This window comes from Heterocephalus glaber, unplaced genomic scaffold, assembly GCF_053883595.1.
Source record: "Heterocephalus glaber isolate CG9 unplaced genomic scaffold, H.glaber_assembly_v1.0 deba00001497, whole genome shotgun sequence".
In the NCBI taxonomy this organism is placed as follows: domain Eukaryota; kingdom Metazoa; phylum Chordata; class Mammalia; order Rodentia; family Bathyergidae; genus Heterocephalus; species Heterocephalus glaber.
This window is the reverse complement of record NW_028258320.1, coordinates 62139897-62167620: the sequence shown is the minus strand read 5'-3', so window position 1 is coordinate 62167620 and position 27724 is coordinate 62139897. Positions and strand designations below refer to the sequence as shown.

General features: G+C 36.3%; 1 protein-coding gene and 1 long non-coding RNA gene across 6 annotated transcripts in view; one reads left to right on the top strand and one right to left on the bottom strand.

Moving 5' to 3' along the window:
• Window positions 1-27724, bottom strand: part of LOC110347814 (uncharacterized) — a 139050-nt gene that overhangs the window by 64366 nt on the left and 46960 nt on the right. The gene's annotated exons all lie outside the window — the stretch shown is intronic.
• The window catches only part of Plekha1 (pleckstrin homology domain containing A1), a 66115-nt gene that overhangs the window by 22785 nt on the left and 15606 nt on the right, over window positions 1-27724 (top strand). For all 5 annotated transcript variants that reach the window (XM_004838783.4, XM_004838782.4, XM_004838785.4 and 2 more), the window contains exons 5-6: window positions 5630-5727; window positions 25481-25606. In XM_004838783.4, coding sequence (XP_004838840.1) covers window positions 5630-5727; window positions 25481-25606 — 224 coding nt within the window. The remainder of the gene's footprint in view (window positions 1-5629; window positions 5728-25480; window positions 25607-27724) is intronic.

Here is a 27724-nt window from a genome sequence, read left to right as displayed (position 1 = left end):
TGGCAAGTTCTTTGCTCTCCTTTGCTTGCAAGAAACAGCTTTCTTAGCAAGCAGTATGTTAAAAGTAGCATCTGATGACAATCATGAGGTGTGATAAAAAAATACAGTGAATGTTAAAAATTTTCTGAAATTATTACAGTAAAAGACACATTGCCATTAATCCCCCTCAAAATACTCCTCACTTTGAACACACTTATTGTATCCTTCCTGCCACTTTCTGAAGCAGCTCTGGAAGTCCACTTTTGTGAGTGTCTTTAGTTGTGCTATTGTGGCTGTCTTGATGTCCTGAATTGATTCAAAGAATTTACCTTTTATAGTCATTTTCACTTTAGGGAAGAGGCAGAAGTCTCATGGTGTCAGATCTGGTGAATAAGGCAGATGAGGACACAGTGTATTATTTTATTTGACACAAATTGCTGTAAATGTTTGATCAGAAATACTGTAAATGGGGCCGGGGATGTAGCTCAGCAGCATTGTGCCTGCCTGGTGAGGGCAAAGTCCTGAGTTCAATCTCCAGAATGGGGGGGGGGGGGGCACAAAAACAAAAAATACTGTAACTCTTTGAATTAGCAATTTTATTACAGTAAAAGAACACCCCCACTCCAATACTCAAAACACTTCTCTTTGTTTCAAACACATTTACTGCACCATTCTCAGCAATGTGTCTTTATTAAAATAAGTTTAAAAAAAAAAAAAAAAAAAATTCTGGATTCACCGTATTTTTTGATCACCCCTTATATGTATCCAGTAATGAAATATGATAGCACAGGATGAAAGATCTCCATGTTCATGGATCAGCAGAATTAACATTGTTACAGTGACCGTATTACTAAAAGCAATCTACAGGTTGTACTACCCATCAAAATACCAACAGCTGTGCTGGATGTGATGGCATTCAGTGGACTGAGACAGGAATAGGCCAGCCTGAACTACATAGTGAGACCCTGTCTCAAAACAAAAAACCCCAACAAGTTTCTACAAAGAACTAGAAAGAATAATCCTAAAAATTCATGTGGAAGCACAAAAGACCCAGAATAGCCAAAGTGATCCTAAACAAAGAGAGCAGTGCTGGAGATACCATAATACTTGATTTCAAAAAAATACAAATTCATAGTAACAAAAACAGCATAGTACTGGCTTAAAAATAGTTACATAGACCAATGGAATAGAATAGAAAAGACACACACAAAAACCATAAAAGTACAACTATCTGATTCTTGAAAAAAATGCTGAAAACATATGTTGGAGAAAAGACAGCCTCTTTAACAAATGGTGCCAGGAAAACTAGATATCCCAGGTAGAAGATTGAGATTACATTCCCATTTTTCAGCCCTGTACAATATGAAATTTTAAATGAATCAAAAACCTAAGTGTAAGACTGAGACTTTGAAACTGCTAGAAAAAAACATAAGGGAAACACTTAAATAGGGCTCCAATAGCACAGGAAATAACAGCAACAGTTATCAAATGGGATTACAGAAAATTAAAAAGCTGCACAGCAAAGGAGACAACAGTGCAGAGACAGTCTACAGAATGGGAGAAAATCTTTGCCACATACTTTTTGACAGAGGATTAATATGTAGAATATAAAGGATTAAGTTGTAGAATATAAAGGACTCAGAAGACACCACAAAACCAAATAACCCAGTCAGTAAATGGGCAAATGAACCAAATAGACACTTCTCAAAAGAGTAATTACAGATGGTTAGGAAGTATATGAAAAATGGTTCATTTTCGTTAGCTATTAGGGAAGTGCAAATGAAAACTCCATTGAGATTGCATTTCATCCTAGTCAGAATGGCTGTTATCAAGCATACAAAAAACAGCAGATGCTGATGAGGATGTGGGAAAAAGGAATCCGTATATACTGTTGATGGCAGTATATATATATTAGTACAACCAATATGAGAATCAGCATGGAGATTCCTCAGACAACTAAAAATAGAGCTACCATTGATCCCAGAGGTACCACTCTTAAGTATATTCCTAAAAGAATTAAAGTCAGCATACTATGGAGATGCTTGCATACTCATGTTTGTTGTGGCACAATTCACAATAGCTAAGTTATGGAAACAGTGCCAGTCAACTGATGAGTGGATAAAGAAAATGTATGTGCACGACAGAATATTATTCAACCATAATGAAGAATGAAATCATATTAAAATAAGCCAGACTCAGACAAATACCTCATGTTTTCTCTTGTATGAGGAATAAAAGGACAACATGAAAGCAGAAGGGAGACTATTAGAGAAGAGGAAAGCTATAAAGAGGAAAGGAAGGAAGAAGGGTAACGAAAGTAATGAGGGTTGGAAATGATCAAAGTATGTTATTACATGCATTTACAATCATGCCAAGATGAAACCTATTCTTTACAATTAATATATAGTAATAATTTTTTTTAATTGAGAAAACTGACAATAAGACAAAGTGTCTCATCAGGATTCATAACTATATTTGGGTCATAAATTAGTCCTCAATTGTGAGATGATTTTTATTTACAGTCAAGCTTATATTCGTGCTTATCCATTTGTTTTATTTACTCTGGTGGTAAAGATTGGGAATAAAATTAAGTGCCCAAATGAAAAGCCTGGAAGGACGCAAACCTAGGGATGTAGTCATTATTCACAGTGAAACCTTGCTTAAAAAGCATGGCAACTTAGAGGTGTCCTAGCTGTTTTTTTTTTTTTTTTATTCAAAATTTATTTCTTCCTTTCCCTGTCTGCCCTCCTCCTCCAAATATTGCAAATACACTACCTTTCAGTGATTTTCTTTGTTTCCCACAACATTTCTATACTCCTTAGAAATCTCCAGAAGATGATGATGGAGAGGAATAGTCTGTCCTAAGCACTGTGGTGGTTTTTTCTTTTTTAGATTTTAATTAATTAATTTTGCAATACTGGGACTTGAACCAGCTTAACTCTTTTTAAAAGTTTATTTTATTTTTAAATTTTATTTTTTGTTGTTGTTGTTGTTGTTTTGGCACTGGGGATCAAACTCGGGTCCTTGTGCTTGCGAGGCAGGCATCGGAACCACTGAGCTAAATCCCCAGCCTAAAAGTTTATTTTGAGATAGGGTCTTCCTAAGTTGCCCAGATTGTTCTTGAACTTGAGATCCTCCTGCCTCAGCCTTTAAGAGCACTGGAAATACAGATGTGTGGCACCATGCCCAGCTTGTACTAATTTCTTTACAGACCTCATTTCCACCCCCCGTGGAAGGAGTGAGTGGCATTCCCATTTCATATATGAGGAAAACAGGGTTTAGAGAGATCAAATGATGTTTATAAAATGATGCTACTTGTAAAAACATAAGACAGTTTGGTCTGACTGATTCCAGGCTTGGATTTTTTTTTTTTTCTGTAGCACATCAGTATGCCCTTCTTGCTCTAGAATAATAAAAGCATTTGAGTTTTTATTCAAGACTGCAAGGTGTGCCAAGAATCTTTTCAGAGGTATACTGACTTCTTTCTTCTCTTAACATGTTGTATAAATATTATTCGTTCAGAAATGTACATATTAAACAGTAACTTTCTACCAAGTGTAGTGTATTGATAAATTCTTAGATTTTTAAACTTTTCAGTGTGCTGAGCAAATGCCCAAAACAACATTGAGGGGAAGAAGCCATTATGAGGAGAGCTGGGAAAAGATTCTAAAAGCATACCATATCGATTGCCAAGAGTTAAAAACAGAAGGTGTTTATTAACATTTATGTGTCATATTGAGTTGCTATTTTATCTTAAAATATATTTATGGTATTTATGATTTCTCTAACCTCTGGAAAGCTATAAAAGAATAATTTATAGTGTGTTAAAAGTTCTTTATTTTCCAGATTAATTTTTCAGTGGCACTTCACATGATGTGCTTTACTTCCTTTTTGAGATTCTCGTCTCAGCCAAGGAAGCCCTGGTTTAGTGCCTTGGTCTCCATCCCAGTTTCAAAATTTTGTGTGTTTGAGAAATTTTTTTTTTTCCTTGAGAGTTTTTATTTCCTCCTTCTCTCAGTCATATTCAGCTGGGTGCTAGTATATCATTTAAAGTTTTGGTGGAGCATTTTGAGTCACTTTTATATTCAAATGATTACAACAAGGATGTTATTTAGGTGCCTTTGTTCCTAGAATAATACTTAGTTTTAAAAAAATAAATGCACATGATGCAAAATAGTTTTAATTCAACAGCTATGTTAAGTTTGTAAACAACTATTTGTGAAGATGTGCTTTGCTTTATATAGTCTATTCCCTAAAGAGATGGTAAATTGCATATAAAGCTCCAAATATATTAAAACTTTAAATATAAATAAAACTTACATGGAATAGAAAAATAAAGATGTTTGTTTTTATAATATTAAGTTAGGGAAGTTTTCCAAATGTATAAAATCTAGCGGCATTAAAGGAAAAATTGATGGAATATTTCTATTTAATCAAAGATACCATGAACAAAGTAAAAAGACAAAGTACAGACTAAGGAAAGTACTTAAAAATGAAAGAGAAAGGATTATTATACAAGTTCCTATGAATTAATAAAAGGTAAATGAACAGGAGAAATATCAGTAAAGAAAATAAAGCTCACAAAGCAAATACAGATGACTGATAAACATACAAAACTAATTTGTCTCAATCAAGTTCAAAGTTAAGATATAATTATTCACTAGTTAGGTTTAAGTAAATACAGTTAGGTCTGTATTAGGTTTCAGTCAGGAAGATACTACCTAAGGTATTTCAGTATGAAGGGAGTTGTTTACCCGAATGTTGGAAAGTAGAATATTGAAGGGAATATCAAAGTAACCAAGAAATTAACTAGCAACTCTATGAAGCAGTTTCCACTGGAGGGCTAGAGACAAAAGTGAAGAGGTAGTATATCACCCAGGACAGTGGAGGAACAGCCACCAAGGAGCTGGTAATTGGTATCTGAGGGGACCCTTCAAGGTGGTGAGGGAGCTGCAGAAAGTTCTGAAATGGTAAACTAGATGCAGGTTGTGTGAACCAGCAAATCTCTTCCCTCATCCTCTCCACTCCCACCTTTCGGGTTGCCACCAATACCTCCACTGGCAGAACATGATCCCAGCTGGCAAGGAAGGCTAGGAAATACTAGTGTTTGCAGACTCCCAGTCTCAGTGTTGCAGAGCCGTAGGACAGGAAGCAGAAGGTTTCTAGCTAGCACAGGCACTCGTGACCTGGACCAACAGGGTGCAGCATGAAAGAGGGCTAGCCTTTTAGGAAGATAATTTGCTAATAATGTAAAAATTGTAAATGTGAATTCCCTGTGACTAAGTCTCTATCAAGATAATTAGTCCATAGAAATATGAGTTAAAATATAGATATATATTATACATATATACACACACATATATGTATTTGTATATGATGTTCCATTGGGATGTTTTATCTAATTCTGGTAATTGGAAATAGCCTACGTGTCCATCCTTGGAGGATTGACTTGCTATATTATGGTATATCTATTGAAAAATATGGCTATAAGAAAAGAGTTTTAACTATGTAATTGAGTATTTTATTAGGGCCTAATATATTTTGTCAAATCCAAGAATGTCATAATTTTGAATCTAACAAGATTTTTGAGCTGCTACAAATCTAGAGGTAACAAGTATAATTTCATGTGTTTATTTTTTTCTCTCACCAGTTATGAATGCAGGAATGAGGAAATACTTCCTTCAAGCCAATGATCAGCAAGACCTAGTGGAATGGGTGAATGTCTTGAACAAAGCTATTAAAATTACAGTAAGTATTTGTATGTTTTTGAGAGTTCTTCAGCATATGGAAGTAATCTTTACATTTTGAAAATCTATCTACTGAGTCCATGTCAACAGCTTACCAACAGGTTATGTACTCAAGCTTTGTTTTTTTTGTTTTTTGTTTTTTTTGGGTACCACGGATCGAACTCAGGACCTTGCACCTTGCACTTGCGCAGTGCCACTGAGCTAAATCCCTGGTCTATACTCAAGCTTTGTTTAAAAGACATGTTGAGAATGTGAAAATATTTTCTTGTACATGGTGATTATCAGCCCTTTCTTCAGCCTGTGGATGGCTTTTTACCCAGTATGTACCTAAAAAAGGATATACTGTATATCACTGTAGATTTTTAGCTACTGTTTATAGGACTGTTTCTAGGGGCAAGTGCATGTAGCACTCTCATGAGTAGGTTATGAGATTTCCTGCCACCTACCCAGGTGATGGGAATAGGCATTCCTGTCTTCTAAGCCTTGATAGAATGGTAGTTGAAGGTGAGCGGAGATGAAGGTCTTAGAAATGAGGTGCAGGCATAGGGATTGAACCTTAAGAACTGTGGAAGTCAGCGGGTCCTGCCCATTTGGCCCCGAGGAGTAGGTCTCAACCTCTGAGTATCTTTTTCATTTGTGTTTTTGCCTTCAGTTCCCGAGCTTGGTACCCTTGCCCCACTTCAATGCTACAACCTCTTCCTTCCAACCTGGGATATTCTGTTTAGTTTTCTGATAAACATTGCTACTTACTGATTCTTTACACTCTATCAGATCTTGATAAAGGCTTTTCTTAAACCTTCTGGAAAAGTGAGGTATGGAAAGATTGAGTGATTTGTACAGTTTTCAAAGCTAGTAAGCTATGGAACTAGGAGCTCAAGCCAGCCTGTGAACAAAGAGCCTTCTTCTGATACTTTCCTGAAAGTAGAACCAAGCTTTTAGTATGTTACTGATGATGATGGTGGTTAGGTCTACTCCCTGATTGAGCCTTGTTGTACTTTTTCCTGCCTACAGACTGACAGGGAAACATTGTAGGCTGCCTGGAAAGGGTCAGGAAAGAGTTACTGGGTGGGGTTGTGCCAACCGAGCTGTATTTTTAGTAAAGTATGCTTAGTAACTGTCACTAAAAGATATACTCTCAAAGATGGGTACCCTAAAAGTCAGCATGTTAATTACTTATTAGTTTCCATCTAAAATGAACAACTCAGTGTTTGTGTCACAACACAATAGAATTAGTATAGCTAAAGCTGGTTTTGTAGTTAGATAGAATTTTTTGTCCTGCACCAGAACAGCTTGTTGCCACGTGACAGAAGATGTTGCCATGTGACACACTGCATGTGATCTGTACATAAAGCAGAAGTTATTTTGGGTTCGTACAGTTTCGGGAAAGCAATATTTTTAACTGATTCGGAAGTATGTATTCTTGAAAGGTTTTAACTGATTATTTTTAACTCTTAAGAAATATTAACTTGGAAAATTTCTTTAGAAATACGTAGTAACTTTACTCAGTTCATTTTCACAATTTGCAATAAGCAGCACTAGTTTCTTAGTGCTTTTAGAAAAAAAGTAGTGCATGGTCTCAGGCTTTTTACCATTTTGGGGGTTATTGAATTGCCCTGTGTGATTTATTCATCTGATGAGTCTTACTCAAAATTGATTAGGGATTGAGTAATATGTTAAAGTGTGCACTTTTAAGTAGCTCTTGTGGTCTTGTAGCTTTATTTTACATGTTGAATTTTTTAGTTTTAAAGTAAATTTGTTGGTAATTTTGTATTTTTATAATTCACATTAAAAATATAAATACTGTACATAAAATATAGAAATCTTTATTTCATCAAAAAAGTGATTATATCTACATTAATGTGAATATAGAATTGATAGCACTAAAAAGTCAACTTTGGATAGATACATACTTGTATTTAGCTCATAGAAGAGCAATGAAGGAATTCCGCATACTTTAATAAAATACATTTTGTTTATTTTTGTTTTTTTTCATTAAGTTTATTGGTGCATTTTAGGTATACAGTATGATGACATTCATCATTGGGAATTTGTGCCTTTACATGATATATCTTGGTTCTTATTTTTTCCCCATTCCCCTGCCCATTTGCTTATTTTTATAAAAAGCTAAACTTTTGATTTCATATGCATTTTATACACATCATTATGTTAGAGTGTGAAATTCCTGCTAATTTGCATGTAGAGTCCTTAAAAAGTTAAAATTTCTGTTTCAATACATGTGCAGTTTACCTTCTTATGGAATAATTTCAAATGATATTTTGGTCAATGTAATTTAGTGGTCTGCTGAGTACTATGTAATGTATAAATTTAAAATTGTTAGAAATCCAAAATTAGATTTTGAGACTATGTGGTTTCAGCTTAAAAGTGGTTAGAGGATAGTGGATGAGAGAATGGTGATTATTTAACTACTTTGTAATTATAGTACCTTTTTGTTTTAATGCCCTATTCTTGGTCTCTTTTCTTTTCTTTTCTTTTTTTTAATTAAATTAAATTCTTTTATTGCTACATTTTAGGTATACAACACAATTACATTTCTCATTGGGAATTGTACCTTTACATAATGCATCTTGGTTCTTATTTTTTCCCCGTTCCTAGCCCTCCCTTCACCCCCTCCACCCTTCCCTATTTACAACGACTTTATTTCCATTTTTTCCATTTCTCATCATTTTTCCTTTCCCTTCTTTCCTTTCCCCTGCCCCTCCCACTTCCCCTACCCCTTTGGAGCTTTTCTTCCTATTTTGTGTTATCGATTATTCATTCTAATCATTGGTACAGTTTAGGTATACAATATAATGACATTCATCATTGGAAATTTGCACCTTTACATAGTCTCTCTTGGTTCTTTTTTTTCACCCTTGCCTAGCCCTCCCTTCAACCCCTCCATTGCTATTTACAAAGATTTTGTTCCTGTTTTTCATTTTCTCATATTAATCCCATTCCCTTCTATCCTTTCCCCTAGCCCTCCCACTTCCTTCCCCTTTGCCCCTTTTCTTCCTATTTCACATGACCTATTATACATTTAGTCCTTATTTACACTTTCAGTTTCTCACACCAGAGAAACTATTCGGTATTTATACATGTGTGTCCTATTTATTTCACTTAAGAGTATCGCCTGAATGTGCATCCACTTAGCTATAAATGTCTCTCATTTCTCATTTTTTATGGCTGAGTAGTACTCCATTTTATAAAAAAACCATATTTTCTTTACCCAGTCTCCAGTTGATGGGCATTTGGGCTCTTTCCAAGTTTTAGCTATTACAAACTGTGCTGCTATGAACATGGGCGCACATATATCACTGTGGTATGATTCTTTTAATTCTTTGGGGAAGATCCCCAGCAGTGGAATAGCGGGGTCAAATGGGACTTCCAGTCCTAGTTCTTTGAAGTATCTCCATACTGATTTCCACAGTGCTTGCACCAGTCTACACTCCCACCAGCAGTGGAGAAGGGTTCCTCTTTCCCCACAGCCCTGCCAGCATTTGTTATTGGTTGATTTCATGATAGCAGCCATTCTTTCTGGAGTGAAGTGGAATCTCAGTGTTGTTTTCATTTGCATCTCTCGAATGACTAGTGATGTTGAACATTTTTTCATGTATTTATTTGCTATTTCTACTTCTTTGTTTGAGAAATGTCTGTTCATTGCAGATGCCCATTTTTGGATTGGGTCTTTAAATTTGGGAGGTCTGATCTTGTTAAGTTCTTCATAGATTCGAGATAGTAGACCTTTGTCTGAGGAAGAGCAGGTGAAGACTTTTTCCCACATTGTGGGTTGTCTCTTCACACTGCTGGTGGTTTCTCTTGCTGTGCAGAAGCCTTTTAATAAGAAGAGATCCCATTTGTTGATTGTTTGTGCTAGTTCACAGGCAACTGAGGTTTTGTTCATAAAATCTTTTCCTCCACCGATGTCTTCAAGGGTTCTACCTAACCTCTGTTCCAACTGGTTCAGAGTTTCTATTTTAATATTTAGATCTTTAATCCATTTTGATTTTAGTTTAGTGCATGGTGAGAGATATAGGTCTAGTTTTAATCTTTGGCAAGTTGAAGCCCAATTTTTCCAGCACCATTAAAGAGGCTATCTTTCCTCCAGGGAGGGTGTTTGGCTCCTTTATCGAAGATGAGATGGCTGAGTGTGTCTGGCGTTGTTTCTGCATCTTCTAATCTGTTCCACTGGTCCTCAGATCTGTTTCTTTGCCAGGACCATGCTGTTTTTATCACAGTAGCTTTGTAGTAGAGTTACAGGTTGGGGATTGTGATACCCCCTGCCATGTCTCTGTTACCTAGAATTGCTTTTGCTATTCTGGGTCTTTTCTTGTTCCAAATGAATTTTTGGATTGTTTTCTCAAGGTCCATGAAGTATGCTGCTGGGATCTCAATTGGAATTGGATTAAATCTATATAGCAGTTTTAGAAGTATGGCCATTTTCACTATATTAATCCTTCCTACCCAGGATCAGGGGATGTCTGTCCATTTTCTGATATCATCTTCAATCTCTCTTTTCAGAGTGCCATAGTTTTCAGAGAAGAGGTCTTTGATTTCTTTCATTAGGTTGATTCCTAGGTATTTCAGTTTTTTGGATGCTATTGTGAAAGGAATTATTTGCCCTATTTTTCTCTCAGTGAGTCTGTCATTTGTGTAGAGGAAAGCTATTGATTTTTGTGTGTTGACCTTGTAACCAGCTACTTGACTGAATTTCGTTATTAAGTCTAGAAGACTTTTGGTGGAGTTCTTGGGGTCTTCTATATAGAGTATCATGTCATCTGCAAATAATGACAATTTGACTTCTTCATTTCCTATCTTTATTCCTTTTATTTCTTTCTCTTGTCTAATTGCCATGGCTAATGTTTCCAGAACTATATTGAACAAGAGTGGTGATAGTGGATATCCTTGTCTTGTTCCTGATTTTAGTGTGAAGGATTTCAGTTTTTGACCATTTAGTATGATATTGGCTGTTGGTTTTTCATAGATGGCTTCTATCAGTTTGAGGTAGAGACCATCTATTCCAATTTTTTGTAGGGTTTTTATCATAAATGCATGTTGGATTTTGTCAAATGCTTTTTCTGCATCTATGGAGATAATCATATGGCTTTTGTCCTTGGCTCTATTGATATAGTGTATTACATTGATTGATTTTTGTACATTGAACCATCCCTGCATCCCTGGGATGAATCCCACTTGATCAGGGTGTATGATCTTCTTGATGATCTTCTGCATTCTGTTTGCCATTATCTTATTAAGGATTTTTGCATCTATGTTCATTAGTGAGATTGGCCTATAGTTCTCTTTTTCAGTTGGGTCTTTCTCTGCTTTGGGGATCAAGGTGATGCTTGCTTCCAGGAATGAATTTGGGAGTATTGCTTCCCTTTCAATTTCACTGAAGAGTTTAAACAGTAGTGGCAGCAGTTCCTCTCTAAATGTCTTGTAGAATTCAGCAGTGAAGCCATCAGGGCCTGGGCTTTTCTTAGTTGATAAGTTTTTAATTACATTTTCAATTTCATTGGTTGATATTGGGTTCAGAATTTTTAGGTCTTTTTCGTTTAACTTTGGTAATTCATATGTATCTAGGAATCTGTCCATTTCTTCTGTGTTGTCCATCTTATTGACGTATAGGTTCTGGAAGTAGGTATTGATGATCCTCTGGATTTCTGCTGGGTCTGTTGTCATTTCACCCTTTTCATTCCTAATTGCATGGATTTGGGCCTTTTCTTTCCTTTTTCTGACAAGGTGGGCTAAGGGTTTATCAATTTTGTTGATTCTTTTGAAGAACCAACTCTTGCCTTCCTTGATTTTTTTGTATCATTCTCTTAGTCTCCATTGCATTGATTTCTCCTCTGATCTTTATAGTTTCCTCCCTTGTATGAGCTCTGGGGTTGTTCTGTTCTTCTTTTTCTAGAAGCTTGAGGTGCAGTATCAGGTTGTTTAATTGGGCTCGTTCTGTTTTCCTAATATGTGTATTCACTGCTATGAATTTCCCTCATAAGACTGCTTTCATTGTGTCCCATAGATTCCGATATGTTGTCATTGTCATTTAATTGAAGGAACTGTCTGATTTCTTCTTTAATTTCCTCTGTGACCCATTGGTTATTCAGAAGTGTGTTGTTCAATTTCCACGTGTTTATGAAATTTTTTGAGTTTCTTTTGTTATGGATCTCCAATTTCATCGCACTATGGTCTGATAATATACAGGGGATAACTTCAATTCCTTTGCACTTACTTAAACATGTTCTATGTGTGCATATGTGGTCTATTTTGGAGAATGACCCATGTGCAGCTGAGAAGAATGTGTATTCTGATTTTGTGGGGTGGAACACTCTGTAAACATGTGTTAAGTTCATCTGTTCAAGAGTTCGATTGAGTTCTAGTATTTCATTACTTATTTTTTGTCTAGTTGATCTATCTATTTGTGACAGTGGGGTGTTGAGGTCCCCCACTACAATTTTATTAATGCATATATGACTTTTCATATCTGTTAGTATTTGTTTTATATAGTTGGGTGCACTAGTGTTTGGTGCATAGATATTTATGATTGTCATCTCTTCCTCTTGGATTGTTCCCTTTACAAGGATGTAGTGTCCTTCTTCATCTCTCTTCATCAGGGTTGGTTTGAAATCTACTTGATCTGCAAAGAGGATAGCTACTCCTGCTTTTTTTCGGGTTCCTGTCACATGGAGTATTGTTTTCCACCCTTTAACTTTCAGCCTGTGAGTTTCCTTTTGAATTAAGTGTGTTTCTTGTATGCAGCATATTGTTGCATTTTGCTTCTTGACCCATTCTGCCAGTCTATTTCTTTTGATTGGTGAATTGAGACCAGTAACATTGATGGTTATAACTGAAACATATTGACTTGTCATTGCCATGACTTTTTCTTTTTGTTGGGTTCTCCCCCTTTACATTTAATTTCTTGTCATGCCAGATGGGTTCATTCTGCTTTCCTTCCTGGGGTTGTGATCCTCAATGTCTGTTCCTAGGCTATTGTGTGAAATTCTTTGGAGTGCTGGTTTGGTATTCATGAAGTTCCTAAGGTGCTCTTTGTCATGAAAGTATCTTATTTCTCCATCAGTTTTGAAAGATAGTTTTGCAGGGTACATCATTCTGGGTTGGAGGCTGTTTTCTTTTAGGGCTTGGAATATGTCACTCCAAGCTCTTCTTGCCTTGATGGTTTGTGTTGAGAAGTCTGCTGTGATTCTGATGGGCTTTCCTTTGTATGTGATTTGTTTCTTTTCTCTAACTGCTTGTAGAACTTTGCTCTTCTGTTGAGTTTCTGGAATCTTAACAATTATATGCCTATGTGTAGATTTTTTTTTGATCAAGGCTATTTGGAGTCCTATATGCCTCACTTATCTGTATGTCAAGCTCTTTTCCTCTGCTTGGGAAGTTTTCTGCCATTATTTCTGTGAAGAGATCTTTTATGTCATCTGCACTCTCTCCTGTTTCTTTATTGACTCCAGTCAGTCTTATATTATTCTTCTTTGCATCATCTAGCAGCTGCTGGATTGATTTCTCATGTTCCCTTATAATTTTGAAGCAATTTTTCTTTTCCTGGTCACTAATTGCAATCTTATGTTCTATATCTGAAATTCTGTCCTCACATTGGCTCATTCTGCTATGTAGACTTTCAGTGGAGTTTTTCATGTCCTGGAAATCTATTTGCATCTGTTTTATGGATTCCATTTGTTTCTTATGTTAGGATTCCATCATGTTCCTGAGCTCCTCTCTAGATTTATTAATCATGTCTTGCACTAGGAGCACAATTTCTCCTGTTATCTGAGAAATTATTTCTGATTTCATTTTTTCCAGATCCCCTTTTGTTGCCAGTTCAGTGAGTCCAGGTGGTTGAGTATCAGAGTGTTCCATCTCATTTCCCTTTGGGGTTGCTGTAGGTGATCTGGAAGTCTGGGTTTGAGACTTATTTACGTGTTTTCTCATTTCGACTGGGTGGAGGGCTGTTGGCGCCTGCTCGGATTATGTCCTCTGAGCTGGGAGAGGTGGGACAGGGGCCGGGTGCAGCGGTAGGGATGGTGGCCTAAAAGCCCTTTACTGTGGGCTGGGAGCAGCGGGAGGGATGGTGGTCAGGAAGCCCCTTCCTCTGGTCCAGGAGCAGTGGGCTGGTGGCTCAGAAGCCCCTCCCTCTGGGCCAGGAGTGGTGAGAGGGATGGTGGCCCGGAAGCCCCTTCCTCTGGGCCAGGAGCAGCAGGACAGAAGGTGGCCCAAAAGCCCTTTCCTCTGGGCTGGGAGCAGCGGGAGGGATGGTGGCCAGGAAGCCCCTTCCTCTGGACCAGGAGCAGTAGGACAGTGGCTCAGAAGCCCCTACCTCTGGGCCGAGAGCAGCGGGACTCAGTACCGTGGTCTGGTGGTCCGGTGTCCTCTGCGTCTTTGTAGTGTGGAACCAGGTGGCTGTACAGAGGAGTGGGGGTGGGGGGGTCCAGTGGATTGTTGCCGGGGCGCGGGCTGATTCGGCATCTTCCGTGTGACTTGGGACCTCTGTAGGGCGTGCACAGACCTGCCTGTCTGCAGCGGGCTGATTCGGTGTCTTCCGTGTGACTTGGGACCTCGGTAGGGCCTGCTTTTCTTAAGTCTATGCGAATGTGGGTGGGTGGCTGCCCTTTGAAATTCTTTACTTTTTTTTTTTTTAAGAGCACTAATAGAGAAACCAACCTTAAATGGAGTATCCAGTGACTAGAGTTTAGGAAATCAAAATTTAAAGTATACTTTAAACGACTTATTTATGTTAATTATAACATAAATATGGTAGTTTCTGGTCCCTTATTGATTATTAGGAAATGTTCAAGATGTATATAGTTTATTCCTAAGTAGAAACCCACTGTTTTTTAAGTGGCCTTTTCCACTATGTTTTTAATTTTTAAAACTATTAGATTTTAACCTAAAAATTAGTCTTTTGAAATTGTGGCAAAACTATTCTATGAGTTTGTTTGTTTGGTTTTTTTTTTTTAAATGATAAGTGGGAGCAAGTAGAAGAAAGAGTAACCTGAATAGAGAGGACTTTGGTCCTAACAAAATGCTCTATGTGCCCAACAGTGTTAGCAAGGCCTTCTCCTTTACACTAATATTTTCAACTGACAGATCAAGTATAGAACACTGAGAAAACTCATATGATCCATAAGTTTGTTCTTGAATGTCATAGGTTTCAGTCTTTAAGGACTGTCATTATTCTTGGTGAATTAAATGGCAACCTTGCCTTTAACGTTTTGCAAAAGGGAACTGGCATTTTCATTTATGTCATTCATAAATATTGAAATCTATGTATTCCTCTCTTCATTCTCTAGCCACTACTTTTTATTTTCCTACTATTGGAATTTTCTACTGTTAGGGTCATATGCACATCCCAGCTAGGAAGAAATTCAAATCTCTCAAGGAAAAAAGCCATATAAAAAATTTTTACCAGCTGATCCTCAAACAAAGGTCTACTATCTAGAATATATAAAGAACTCAAAAAATCAGACCCCCAAAATATAAAGATCCAATTCAAAAATGGGGATCCGAAATGAACAGACATTTCTCAGGCAAAGAAGTAGAAATAGCAAATAAACATGAAAAAATGTTCAACATCACTGGTCATTTGAGAGATGCAGATGAAAACAATGCTGAGATTCCACCTCACACCAGCAACATCTCATCTAATACATTTGAGTAGATCATTTGCTCTGTTTCAAATTCCCATAATGCAATTTTCTATTCTCAGTGAGATAATAGTACTGTTTTCACTGTTGAAATAATTGAAATACATGATGCCGTTAGAAAATACAGTAGACTTTCTCAGTAAATTGTTCTAGGGTTTGATAACCTAATTTTGGTTGACAATTAAAATTTTGTTCACTACTATATTCTCCTTAGAAAGCACTCCAAAATATATAGTATCTTAGGGTTCAAAGAATCATTCATTATTCACTTCCTTCTCTTTCCTGTTTCTCTGTTTCTCCTTTGTTTAGAATCATGACAGGAGGGTGGGAGGGAGAGGAGAGGGAGTTTTAGAAGTCACCCTAGAGAATTTATGTCTGAGAACATTTATGTGCAAAAATGCTTGCATTGGGATCTCCTGCAGTTCAGTGTCCTCTCATCTAATACATTTTTGCTGAATATTTTCAAAAAGCTTCTTTGAAAATCAGTATCTGTATTGCATAGCAGGTTTTCTACACAGTTAGAATAGCATCATAAAAAATGAGAGCAAAGTTTGGTACAGTACAGTATTTCTTGAAGTATGATTTGTGAAAAACCTCCCTCAAATCCGTTGTTCCTCCATAAAGTGCAATTCTGGGGAATTTATTATAGATTTATTGAATCAGAATTTCTGGGTGCAGAGCCTGGAAACCTGAAATTTTTAATAATATTACACAGTGATACCTTATGCACACTACATCTTGAGAACCCACCTTCTCTAGAATCACAAGACTACATGGTTAAAGTCTCTCAATACATTATGAATGATATCCTTTATAGTTCTACTGATACCTTGTTAAATAGGGATTAACTGTGTGACAAGCACATTGTTTAACCTTGAATTAAATGTTCTTATATTCCTACCTTTGTGATTGTCAAGTGTTTTCACATTTCTGAAAGACTGCAAGATCCCTGAATGCTCTTTAAATCATTGGAGATAGACTAAATCATGTTGAACATCATAATTGATGTTGAGTGTTTTATTATATTACTTTCATTGCCTTTAAAATTCACAGTTCATTTATAGACCATATGGTTAACAGTTTGAAGAAAAAATTCATGATTAGCTGAGTACCTTATTCCCTGATTAGGTCAAATAAAAAGCTAAAATATATCTTAATCATTTGTAATACTCTAATGCTTTGATTCCACTTTAATGAGACCTTTATTTTTTAGATTCTGTTGTTGTCAAAATCATTACTCATTTATACTTTTGATTTATCATTGATTCAAGTATTTTAATTCCTTAAGTTCCTACTACTGAGTTTTTTCATGATAGTCTATCATTGTATTTATTTTTGTTTTAATTTTTATTAGAACATCTTTGTGATATATAATGCTTACATTCATTGTAGATAGTTGGTAATGTACAGAACACATCTTAGTTCTTTTTAAATCCCCTCTCCCCCACACCCTCCATCTCTATCTTTCCGTTTCCTATTATATGTCTTTTATTTTGCCCTTTCATTTATTTATACTTTGGGTTTCTCATATAAGAGAAACCATGTCATATTTAACTGTGTGTCTGATTTCACTTAATATTATTGTTTCAAGGTGCATTCATTTTCCTACAAATGACTCAAATTTATTCTTTATAGCAGAGTAGTACTTGATTGTTTATATATACCAAATTCTCTTTATCCATTCATTAGTTGATGGACATATAGGCCAGTTCCATTTTTTCATGTATTTTTTGATCATTTGTATTTTTTTCAAGAAGTGTCTGTTCATTTCAGTTGCCCATTTTTTGATTGGGTCATTTATTCTTAGGAGTCTAATTTTTTTGAGTTCTTTATATATTCTAGATATTATTCCTCTGTCCAAGCTGTAGCTGGCAAAATTCTTTTTTCTCATTTTGTAGGTTATCTCTTAAATGTTGATTGTTTCCTTTGCTGTGCAGAAGCTTTGTAATTTTATATAACCCCATTTGTTGATTCTTCATGTTATTTCTTGTGCAGTTGGGGTTCTGTTCAGAAAGTTTGCCTTCAGCTATGACTTCAAGAGTTTTGCCTACTTTGTTTTCTAACAGATTATGTGTTTCTCTTTTAATATTTAGATCTTTGGTGCATTTTGATTTTAGTTTGGTACATAGTGAGAGATACGAATCTAAGTTCAATCTTCTGCATAGCCACTTTTCCTAGAACCATTTGCTAAAGAATCTGTCTTTCCTCCAGCATGTTTTTGGCCCCTTTGTCTAATGTCAGGTGGTTGAATGTGCCTGGGGTTGTTTCTGCGTCCTCTGTTTTGTTCCATTGATACACATGTCTGTTTTGTGCCAGTACCATGCTATTTTTATCACTAGTTTTGTAATATTGTATAACTTGCAATTTGGAATTGTGATACCTCCTGCTTTGTTCTTGTTGCCCAGGATTGCTTTTGGTATTCTGGGTCCCTTCTGGTTCCAGATGAATTTTGAGATTGGTTTCTCTAGTTTGGGGAGGAATACTGATGATATTTTGATTGAGATTGCATTAAATCTGTATATCAGTTTTGGAAGTGTGGCTATTTTGACAATGTTCATTCTGCTTGTACAGGAACAGGGGATGTCTTTCCATTGTCTCATGTCCTCTTCAATCTTTTTCAGAGTATTGTAGTTTTCATTGTAGAGGTCTTTCTCTTCCTCAGTTAAATTAATTCCTAATGTTTAATTTTTCTTGCTACTATTGTAAATTGTAAATTTTTCTTGATACTATTGCTTTCCTAATTTCTTTCTGGGTGGGTTCATTATTGGTGTATTAGAATGCTATTGATTTTTGTGTGTTGATTTTGTATCTTGCTCCATTACTGAATTTGGTTATTCAAGAAGTGTTTTGGTGGGATTTTGGGGGAGTCTTGTATGTAAAGCATCATGTCATCTGCAAATAGTGATCATTTGACTTCTTTTCCATATATATATATATATATCCCTTATCTTTATTTCTCTTGCCTGATTGCTCCGGCTAATGTTTTTAGTACTGTAATGAATAGGAGTAGTGATAGTGGAGATATTTGTCTTGTTTCTGATTTCAGAGGGAAAGCCTTCAGCTTTTTTCAAATTAATAATGAGTTTGGCTGTTGATTTTTCATAAACAGCTTTTATCAAATTGAGATAGGGCCTTCTATACATACTATTTTCCTCAGGTTTTTATCATAAATGGATGTTGGATTTTATCAAAAGCTTTTTCTGCATCTATTGAGATGGTTATGATTTCTGTCCTTGCCTCTGTTTATGTGGTGTGTTACATTTACTGATTTGCATATGCTGAACCATCCTTGCATCCCTGAGATGAAACCTATATGGTCACGATATATGATCTTTTTGATGATTTATTGCATTCTCTTTGCCAGTATCTTGTTTCTTTTTGGTATTGGGGATCGAACTCCAGTCCTTGCGCTTGCGCAGCAGGCGGCGAAACCACTGAGCTAAATCCCTGGCCCCCGCCAGTATCTTGTTTTGAGGACAGTTGAATCAATGATCATTAAAGAGATTGACCTGTAGTTTTCTTTTTTAGTTGGGATCTTGCCTGGTTTTGGAATCAGTAATCCTAACTTCCAAAAATGGGTTTGGAAGTACTCCTTCCCTTTCGATTTTATTAGAGTTTGAGGAGTATTGGCATTTTATCCTCTTTGAAGGTTTTGTAGAATTCAGTGGTAAATCTATCCAATCCTGAAATTTTCTTATTTGATAGGTTTTTACTACTGCCTCAATTTCATTGCCTGTTATTGGATTATTCAGTTTTTATGTCTTCTCAGTTCGGTTTTGGTAATTCATATTTGTCTAGGAATCTGTCCATTTCGTCATGAGTCTCCAAATTGTTAGAATACATTTTTTTTAGTAATTACTAATGATCTTCTAGATTTTGGTGGTGTCTGTTTTGATTTTACTTTTTCATTTATAATTATATGGATGTGGGTCTTTCTTTCTTTTGGTCAGTTTGGCTAGGGGTTTGTTTGTTCTTTCAGAGAACCAGGTCTTTTATTCATTGACTCTTCACATTTCTTTTTCCTCAATTTCATTAATTTCTGCTGTGATCTTTTCAATTTCCTAGGTTTGGGTTTGAACTGTTCTCCTTTTTCTAGTATCTTGAGGGTGCATCATTAGTTTATTTGAGCTTGCTCTATATTTTTATATTAGCGTTTACAGCAGTAAACTTCTCAGTACTGTTTTTATTGTGTCTCATTGGTTCTGCTGTATTGTACTGGCATTATTGTTTGATTCTAGGAACTAATTTCTTCCTTGATTTCTTCTGTTACCCACTGAGTGTTCAGGAGTGTTTTATTTAATGTTCAGATGTTTTTTTAATTTCTTTGGTTTCTTTTGCAGTTGATTTGTAGTTTAGTGTGCTATGATCTGATAGTATATCTAAGATGACTTTGATACTTTTGTTTTTATTTAAGCAGGCTTCATGTACTAGTATATGGTCTATTTTGGAGAAAGTTCCATGTGCTCATGAGAAGAATGTGTATTCTATTGTTGTAGGTTAGAAAACTCTAGGTATCTATTAAGTCTGTTTGTTCTGGTTTAGCTCTAATATTTAAGTTTTTGTTTAGTTGATCTATTTGTGCATAGGGGATATTGAGGTGACTCACTGTGGTTGTGTTAGCATTTATTTGGTCTTTTATATGGAGTAGTGTTTGCTTTATGAAGTTAGATGCACTAGTATTCAGTGCATATATGTATGTGTGTTTATGTATATATACAGTAAGTCCTGATGTAGGAACATTTGAGTTGCAAACTTTCATAGATACAAGCAGATGTCATATTACGAGCATTTGTGGATGTGAACAAATCACAGAAGTAGCATACCTTGACCCTAACCCTGTACCACCATTTTAAGGTAACTGTAAAAGTAAAAATAGTTTTTGTTTGTTCATTAAGTTTATTGGTACATTTTAGGTATACAATACAATGACATTCATCAATGGGAATTTGTACCTTTACATGATATATCTTGGTTCTTATTTTTTTCCCCATTCTCCTTTCCTCCTTATTTTTTTTTTGGTACCAAGAATCGAACTCGGGACCTTGTGCTTGCAAGGCAAGCACTGGAACCACTGAGCTAAACCCCTAGCCCCATCCCTCCCTATTTACAAAGACTTTGTTTCCATGTTTTCCTTTTCTCATATTTTTTCCTTTTCCTTCTTTTCTTTCCCCTACCCCTGAAAGTTCCCCTTCCCCTTTAGACCTTTTCTTCCTATTTCACATTATCTGTTACACATTTTGATCAGTATTTACACTTTCAGTTTCTCACACCAGAGAAACTATTCGGTATTTCCACATGTGTGTCCTATTTATTTCACTTAAGAGTATGTCCTCAATGTGCATCCATTTAGCTATAAATGTCTCTAGTTTCTCATTCTTTATGGCTGGGTAGTACTCCATTTTATTTTTTTTTAAAAAACACATTTTCTTTATCCAGTCTCCAGTTGATGGACAGTTGGGCTGTTTCCAAGTTTTAGCTATTACAAACTGTGCTGCTGTAAACATGGGTGTGCATATATCACTGTGGTATGATTCTTTTAATTCTTTGGGGAAGAAACTCAGCAGGGGAATAGCTGGGTCAAATGGGACCTCTAATCCTAGTTAAAAATAGTTTTTTACAGTATTTTTGTTTGTGTGTTTGGGGTTTTTTTATGCTTTACATTGTATATTTGTGTCAAAGGTGTCTAAGACCACTTTATTGGACTTACAAACGAATCCTACTTACAAACGTTCTCTCAGAATGGAACTCCTTCGTAAGTTGGGGACTTTGTATGTGTGTATTTATTTATTTACAGTTGACATCTCTTTTTGTTGAATTATTCCCTTAACCAATAATATGGAGTTTGCCTGTTCTGATCAGTTTTAGCTTGAAATTTGCTTTGTTTGAGCATAAAATTACTACCCCTGCTTGCTTTTGGGGTCCTTGTTCATAGAGTGTTATTTTCTATCCATTGATTTTTAGCTTGAATTTCTTTTTTAATTAAATGGGTCTCTTGAATGCAAAAGACCATTGGGTTTTGGTTTTTGATCTAGTTTGCCAGTCTGTGACTTTTAATTGAGAAATTGAAGCGATTTACATTAAGAATTATAATTGAAAAGGATTGACTTATTCCTGTAATTGCATTAGTTTTCTGTTGCTGACTCCTTTATTTTTCCTTTTTAACTACTTGCCTTGCTTGATGGATTCATTCCCTCCAACTTTTTGGCTTTGTTGGCTTCATTGTCTCTCTCTCTAGGATATTGAATATTTTTGGCATGCTGATTTGGTGTTTATGAATTTCTTTGTTTTGTTTTGTTTTTGGTACAGGGGATCAAACTCAGGTCCTTGTGCTGGCGAGGCAGGCGGCGGAACCACTGAGCTAAATCCCCAGCCCCTCGTGAATTTCTTAAGATGTTCTTTTTCATGGAATTTCCTTATTTCTCTGTCAGTTTTTGTTTATTGGTTTTTTTGGAACTGGGGATCAAACTTGGGTCCTTGAGCTTGCGCAGCAGGATTTAACCACTGAGTTAAATCCCCGGCCCTCTCCATCAGTTTTGAGAGATAGTTTTGCAGGATATATTAGTCTAGGTTGAAAGTTGTTTTCTTTTAGGGCTTGAAACATTTCACTCCAACATCTCCTGGCCTTGTAAGGTTTGTGTTGAAAAACTGTTGTAATTCTAATGAGTTTACCTTTATAAATAATTTTTTATTTCTCTTGACAACTTTTAAGATTCTGTCTTTATGTTAGACCTCTGGGATTTTTGCTGTGATGTATCATGAGGAGCTTCTTTTCTCTTTTTAGTAATCTCTGATGTTCTGTAAGCTTCGTTTACCTGCATGTTGAGTTCTTTCCCCTTACTTAGAAAGTGTTCTGCTAGGATTTCTGTAAACAGATTTTTAAAATTCTGTCCTCTCTTTTCTCTCTAACTCCATTTAGCCTTAGGTTAGTCTTCTTAGAAGTGTCATCAAGTAGCAGTTGGATGAATTTTTCTTGCTCTCTTATTGTGTTTAAAGTTTTTCTGAGTATATCATGATGTGATTCCATTTTGTCCTTGATTTCTAAAACCCTATTAATCATTGCTGCTGTTTATGAATTGTAGGATTTCTGTTTGATGCCTTTTCTTTGAGTCTGTTTCTTCGGTAAATTAGTCATTCATGTTTTTGTTTTTGTTTTTTTTTTGGTACTGGGGATCGAACTCAAGTCCTTGCGCTTGCACAGCAGGCGGCAAAACCACTGAGCTAAATCCCCGGCCCCAGTCATTCATGTTTTGAATCAGTTTGGTCAGCTCTTCCAATTTTTTATTTGTTTTTCCCGTAATCACATTGATCAGTTTGTTTGCTGGTTCCACTTTTAGGTTATGTTCTCTTTGAGCTCCCTGAGTTTCTTTGCTTCATCTTTAATTATTTCATATAGTGCAGGTATCCGGTGTTTGCTTTTCTCTCTGTCAGTGCCCCTTGATTCTGCGTTGGGAGAGTTGGAAGTCTTTGGAGGTATCTTGTTGTCTTTTTTCATGTTCCGATTGATTGATTGATTGATTGATTGATTTGCCAAAGGTTGAGGTCAAATCAAATGAAGAGTTTTTTTGTTGGTGTCAACATCTCTTTTGTTAAGTTCTGTTTTCCTCTGATGTGTTCTTAGCTTTCTTCATCAAGAAGTATTGTTTACCACCTCAACCTATTCAAATTAATTGGGTTGGACCCTGTCACTGTGTTGTAAGGAGACAATTTCTACTGGTTATACCAGTTATCAATGGATCCAACCACACGTCAATTGTAAACATTAAAACTTGGTTTGATAATTTCATCCTTTTGTCTATATCCCTTCCAAACTGTGTTACATTGCTATTTGTAGTTCACCTGGGATGTGGAGAATGGGGGAAATGAGAGGAAAGGGGAAAAGGATGTGGGTATGTCAGTGGGAAGAGAAGGAAGCAAGTGGCACACACCTTTTGTCCCAGTACTGGGGAGGCTGAGCCAAGAGGATTGCCACGAGATCAAGGTCGGCATAGACTACATAGTGAGTTCAAGACCCTTCAAGAAAGAAGAGGTAGAAGAGAAGCACTAAAAGGGAACAGGTCAGCGGGGGAAACCTTGAAGAATAAAGTATCATAACCAAACAATATCAATAAAGAAGCAAGAACCAGAAGGAAAAAAACAAAAACAGAAAGAACAAATGAGAAAAAAGAAAGAAAACAGAGATAAAGGGAAAAAAATCAAGATGACCCAAATCAAATGAAGAAGCAAGGAAACAACTAAAATAAAAATAGAAACAAAAATTAAAACCTTCACACAGTTGTTACTGCACAAACTCAAAGCATCCACACAGCTCCCTCTATACTGGAGTCACAGTCTGATTCCAAGCAGCAAGCAGTTTACCACTATGGGCCAGGCAGTTGCCTGCCCAAAGCCATGAGGGCTGTTGCTCCTTCCAAACACGTGTTCTGGTTGCAACAATATGTGGTCTGGGCACGACCCACTGCAGGCCTTCGTGGATCCAATTTTCTTAATCTACTTGGGGGGGATAAATATCGGAGACATCTCCATGTCTTCCCTCACAGGCTTTTGTTGCCTGGCATTTGGCCAAATGGTCACTGGCCCAGGCCAGCTCTCTGCCCACTGATGTCTCTCAGCCTTTCCCACAAAACCTAGTGCCGCCTCTCTTTGCCAGTGTGGGGTGGTAGGCAGGACCTCTGGCCTTCTCAGGCCTTTCCAGCTTTTGGAGAAATAAGAGAGCACCTACCCTGTTATAGCTCTGCCAACTCACTGCCTGACCTAGGTGCCAGTGTCTCCTCTCAAAGATCTTCTTGCTCTACTGCTTTGCATATTTGTCACAGACCCGGTTTTCCATGCCCTCTGCTGTCCCCCAGCTAGGAGATCTGGGCCCCCCCTTGTGAGAGCCCATTGGCAGGTATGAGTAGTGTGCTGAGTATTCCACAAATAGTACTCCCATTGTATGGTGAGGGAATAGTGACTTACTCTTTTCTGTCAGGCAAGTCTTTCTCCTCACAGTCCCACGGCTCACAGGTGCTAGAGTGCTGCTGGTCACAAGACATGGGTGCATGTGATTTATTCCCCCCATTCTCCTTTCAGCTTTAAATCCCTGGGTTGTATATGTCTCACTTGCCATGCCCAGTAGGGAGGCAATAGTGATGGTGAGTCTGTTCAGTCAGCCAAACCATCACGGAAGGGCTAGATCCTTCCCTCAGTCCAGTTCTCTGGCACAATGACGTGGAGGCCTGGACTGGGTGGAAGTGTGTTTCTATAATCCAGGAGTGGTCTGATTTCCCATCACACACACCCTGAATACTGGATTTTAGTCCAGCTAGATTTTTTCATTTATCCTCCTGTATCAAACTTTATCTTTCACCCCTACCTCAAGATAATCTGCTTTTCTTCAGCACCAATTTGGAGATACTCACATACCCTTGTTTTCATGCCCCGGGAGGCCATCTTCTTTCTCTCACTACTAAGAAGTTTTGTTATTTTTCACATTTTGATTTTTCATTTGTGTGAAGAATTTTATTCTGCTGCTTTTGGATTAATTCATTGAGTCAGTCTTTCAACCCTTATTCAATACTTGCTATGTGTTTGGTAAATAAACTGACTTGAAGCCAGTAAAGATAAGTGTGTTACAATCTGCATCCTTGAGGTTGCAGATCACTGGTAGGAGTGGAAGAAAGGGAAGAGAGCAGCAAAGTGCTATAATCCCCTGTTAAGTGTTCTAATAAGTAGGGTCTCTATTCCAGAGCATACTAGTTGGATTTGGCAGAGTTACACAAACTTGGCTAAAATATAGTACAACCTGGAACTACGCCTATGTTCCCTAATGCCTCTGAGCCTGTGTTCTTCTCAAATGAGGTAGTGCCCACCTAGTGTTGGCGGGAGAAAAAAATGAGGAAATGTATGAAATACCTGTGCAAGTAAGTACTTATCAAGTGATAACTGTATTATAAAACATTACTAGTCAGAATAATGTTGACAGTATGCTCATATACTGTAAATAGTTTATATATGTGTATATTTTTCACTCATATATAGGTGGACAGTTGGTAATTCTGTGATAAGAGAGGGTTGCATATATAAATCTGGTTGTAAAATGGTTGATTTTATATACTACTTCAGGTACCAAAGCAGTCAGACTCACAGCCTAATTCTGATAACCTAAATCGCCAAGGTGAATGTGGGAGGAAACAAGTGTCTTACAGAACTGATATCATTGGTGGTGTACCCATCATTACTCCAACTCAGGTAATCAGTTAATTCTTTTATGAGGGTCTCATTGCATATTGATTTTTGAATTGTCATTCAAACTAAAACAATACATCTTTTCTAAATTAATAAAATAGTCAATTACTACAAAACCTTTTATTTTTGTTTCCTGTCCCAAAAGTATATGTTTATTTTAAAAAATTGTATGTTGCAGATAAACAACATTTAACACTTTTCATGTTGCTCGGAGTACATGCTTCTCCCGGGTACTCTGCACACCCATAGAAATGGAGATATGAGTTGCATATTAGACTCTGTAAATAGTTTTTCACTTATGAACATTTTCCTAGATATCAGATAATATTCTATGTTATTTTTCATGACTACAAAGTAGCTCTGCTATGGATTTTCCATAATTTTCAAATCCAATAGAGTTCTTTTTTCCTTTTTTCTTCCTTTTTTTTTTTGGTACCAGGGATTGAACTTAGGACCTTGTGCTTGCCAGGCAGGTGCAGCACCACTGAGCTACATCTCGAGCCCTCTTCCTTTTTTCTTATGATGAACTTATGGTTTATCCTTTATACGCACAGATGATATTTTTAAAGAGTAAATTCTTAGAAATAAAACTGCTGAGTCATGGTTTGCAAATATGTATAATTTTTTAAGACTGATTTTTCTACAACCTGGACTAGGTCAGCTAAACAAAGGACTGGAATTTTTTCTTAATTGTGTCCTGAAAGTATGACATGCTAAAGTAAGTCTGACTTGAGTATTAGGAAAAATATAAATTTATAAATAATTTTTATTACATTAAAACTTCTATAGGAGTTTACATTTCTTGTGTTGCTATTGATGGAATAAGTTTGTAGTAATTACTAGTAGTGGAGAAACCAAGAATTAAGTGTTATTGTCAGTGTTGGGTTTTTTATTACACTTGTGACTTCTGAACTTAAAAGACTGATACTTTATAAGTCTTTTAAATCAAATTATATACCATATTTGCAGGTCTTTTGCCAGGAGAGGGTTATTAATGGAAAGAAAAATCATACATTATTTAGCTATTGATTGTTTTCTTTATGCTCCACAAAGTGTATATTAGTGAACAAAAATCCCTGCTCTATTGGGAGCTTGCAGTTTTACCAAAGTTGAATAAAAAAATAAAATCGGACTGTGTGTGTGTTTGGTTTTCTAAAAAAGCAATGGTTTTAGCCTGTTAAATGTCTAGTTATAGCTAGCCTAAGCTTCTTTCATTTGTATTATGACTTGCATTGACATTATGTGCCAGATTATTTGCCTGTAGTTGTATTAAGATACTATAGTAGTTTGTATGTGTGGCTAATTTAATTTGGATTTTATGCAGATGCCAATTTAAAAATTCCAAATAATTGTATTGTTTTATTATTTTGCAGTATAGTTTTAAAAAATTATAAAGTAGTATTTACTCATTGTGAAAGCATTTAGACATGTAACAAGAAAATGTTAAATCTTATTTGCGTTATTATCAGTATTTATTGAGTAAGCAGTGTTAAGTACTAGCATTACAAATTTAAGTTCATAGTGTTGTTGACCTATCTGACTGTAGAATGAGTTGAAAATTCCTCAAGATATGTATGACAATTAGGACTTAGTTTTTCTCTTGAATTTTAGAAGTTCTAGAAAATAAGTCTTTGGCTTATTTATGAGATTCTAAATTATCTGATGTCATAAATATACAGGAAGCCAGTGCTTTGAGGAACATGATATCCTGGGTATAGTTTTTAAAAAATACTTGGGCTTACATGTAAAACATAAAACTGCAACACTTTTAGAAAAAACCATGGGAGAAAATCTTTAAGAGCTATGACTAGGCAAAGAGTTTTTAAGACTTAGCATTAAAAGCATAATCCATATAAGAAAAAGATGGGTACATTGATCCTAATCAACTTATATTCTCAAAATGTCAGAATTATAGAGGTATAGAACAAATTAGTGGTTGTGTGGGATTAGAGGTAGAATCTCTGAAGGAGTAACACAAAGAAACCTTGTGGTGAACAGTTCTGATCCCGACCGTGGTAACAGTTCCACAAATCTTAAACGTAGTAAAATTACATAGAACTATATATATGCACATAGACAAATGAGTGTGTGTAATGCTGGTGCAATCTGAGTAAGATTTGT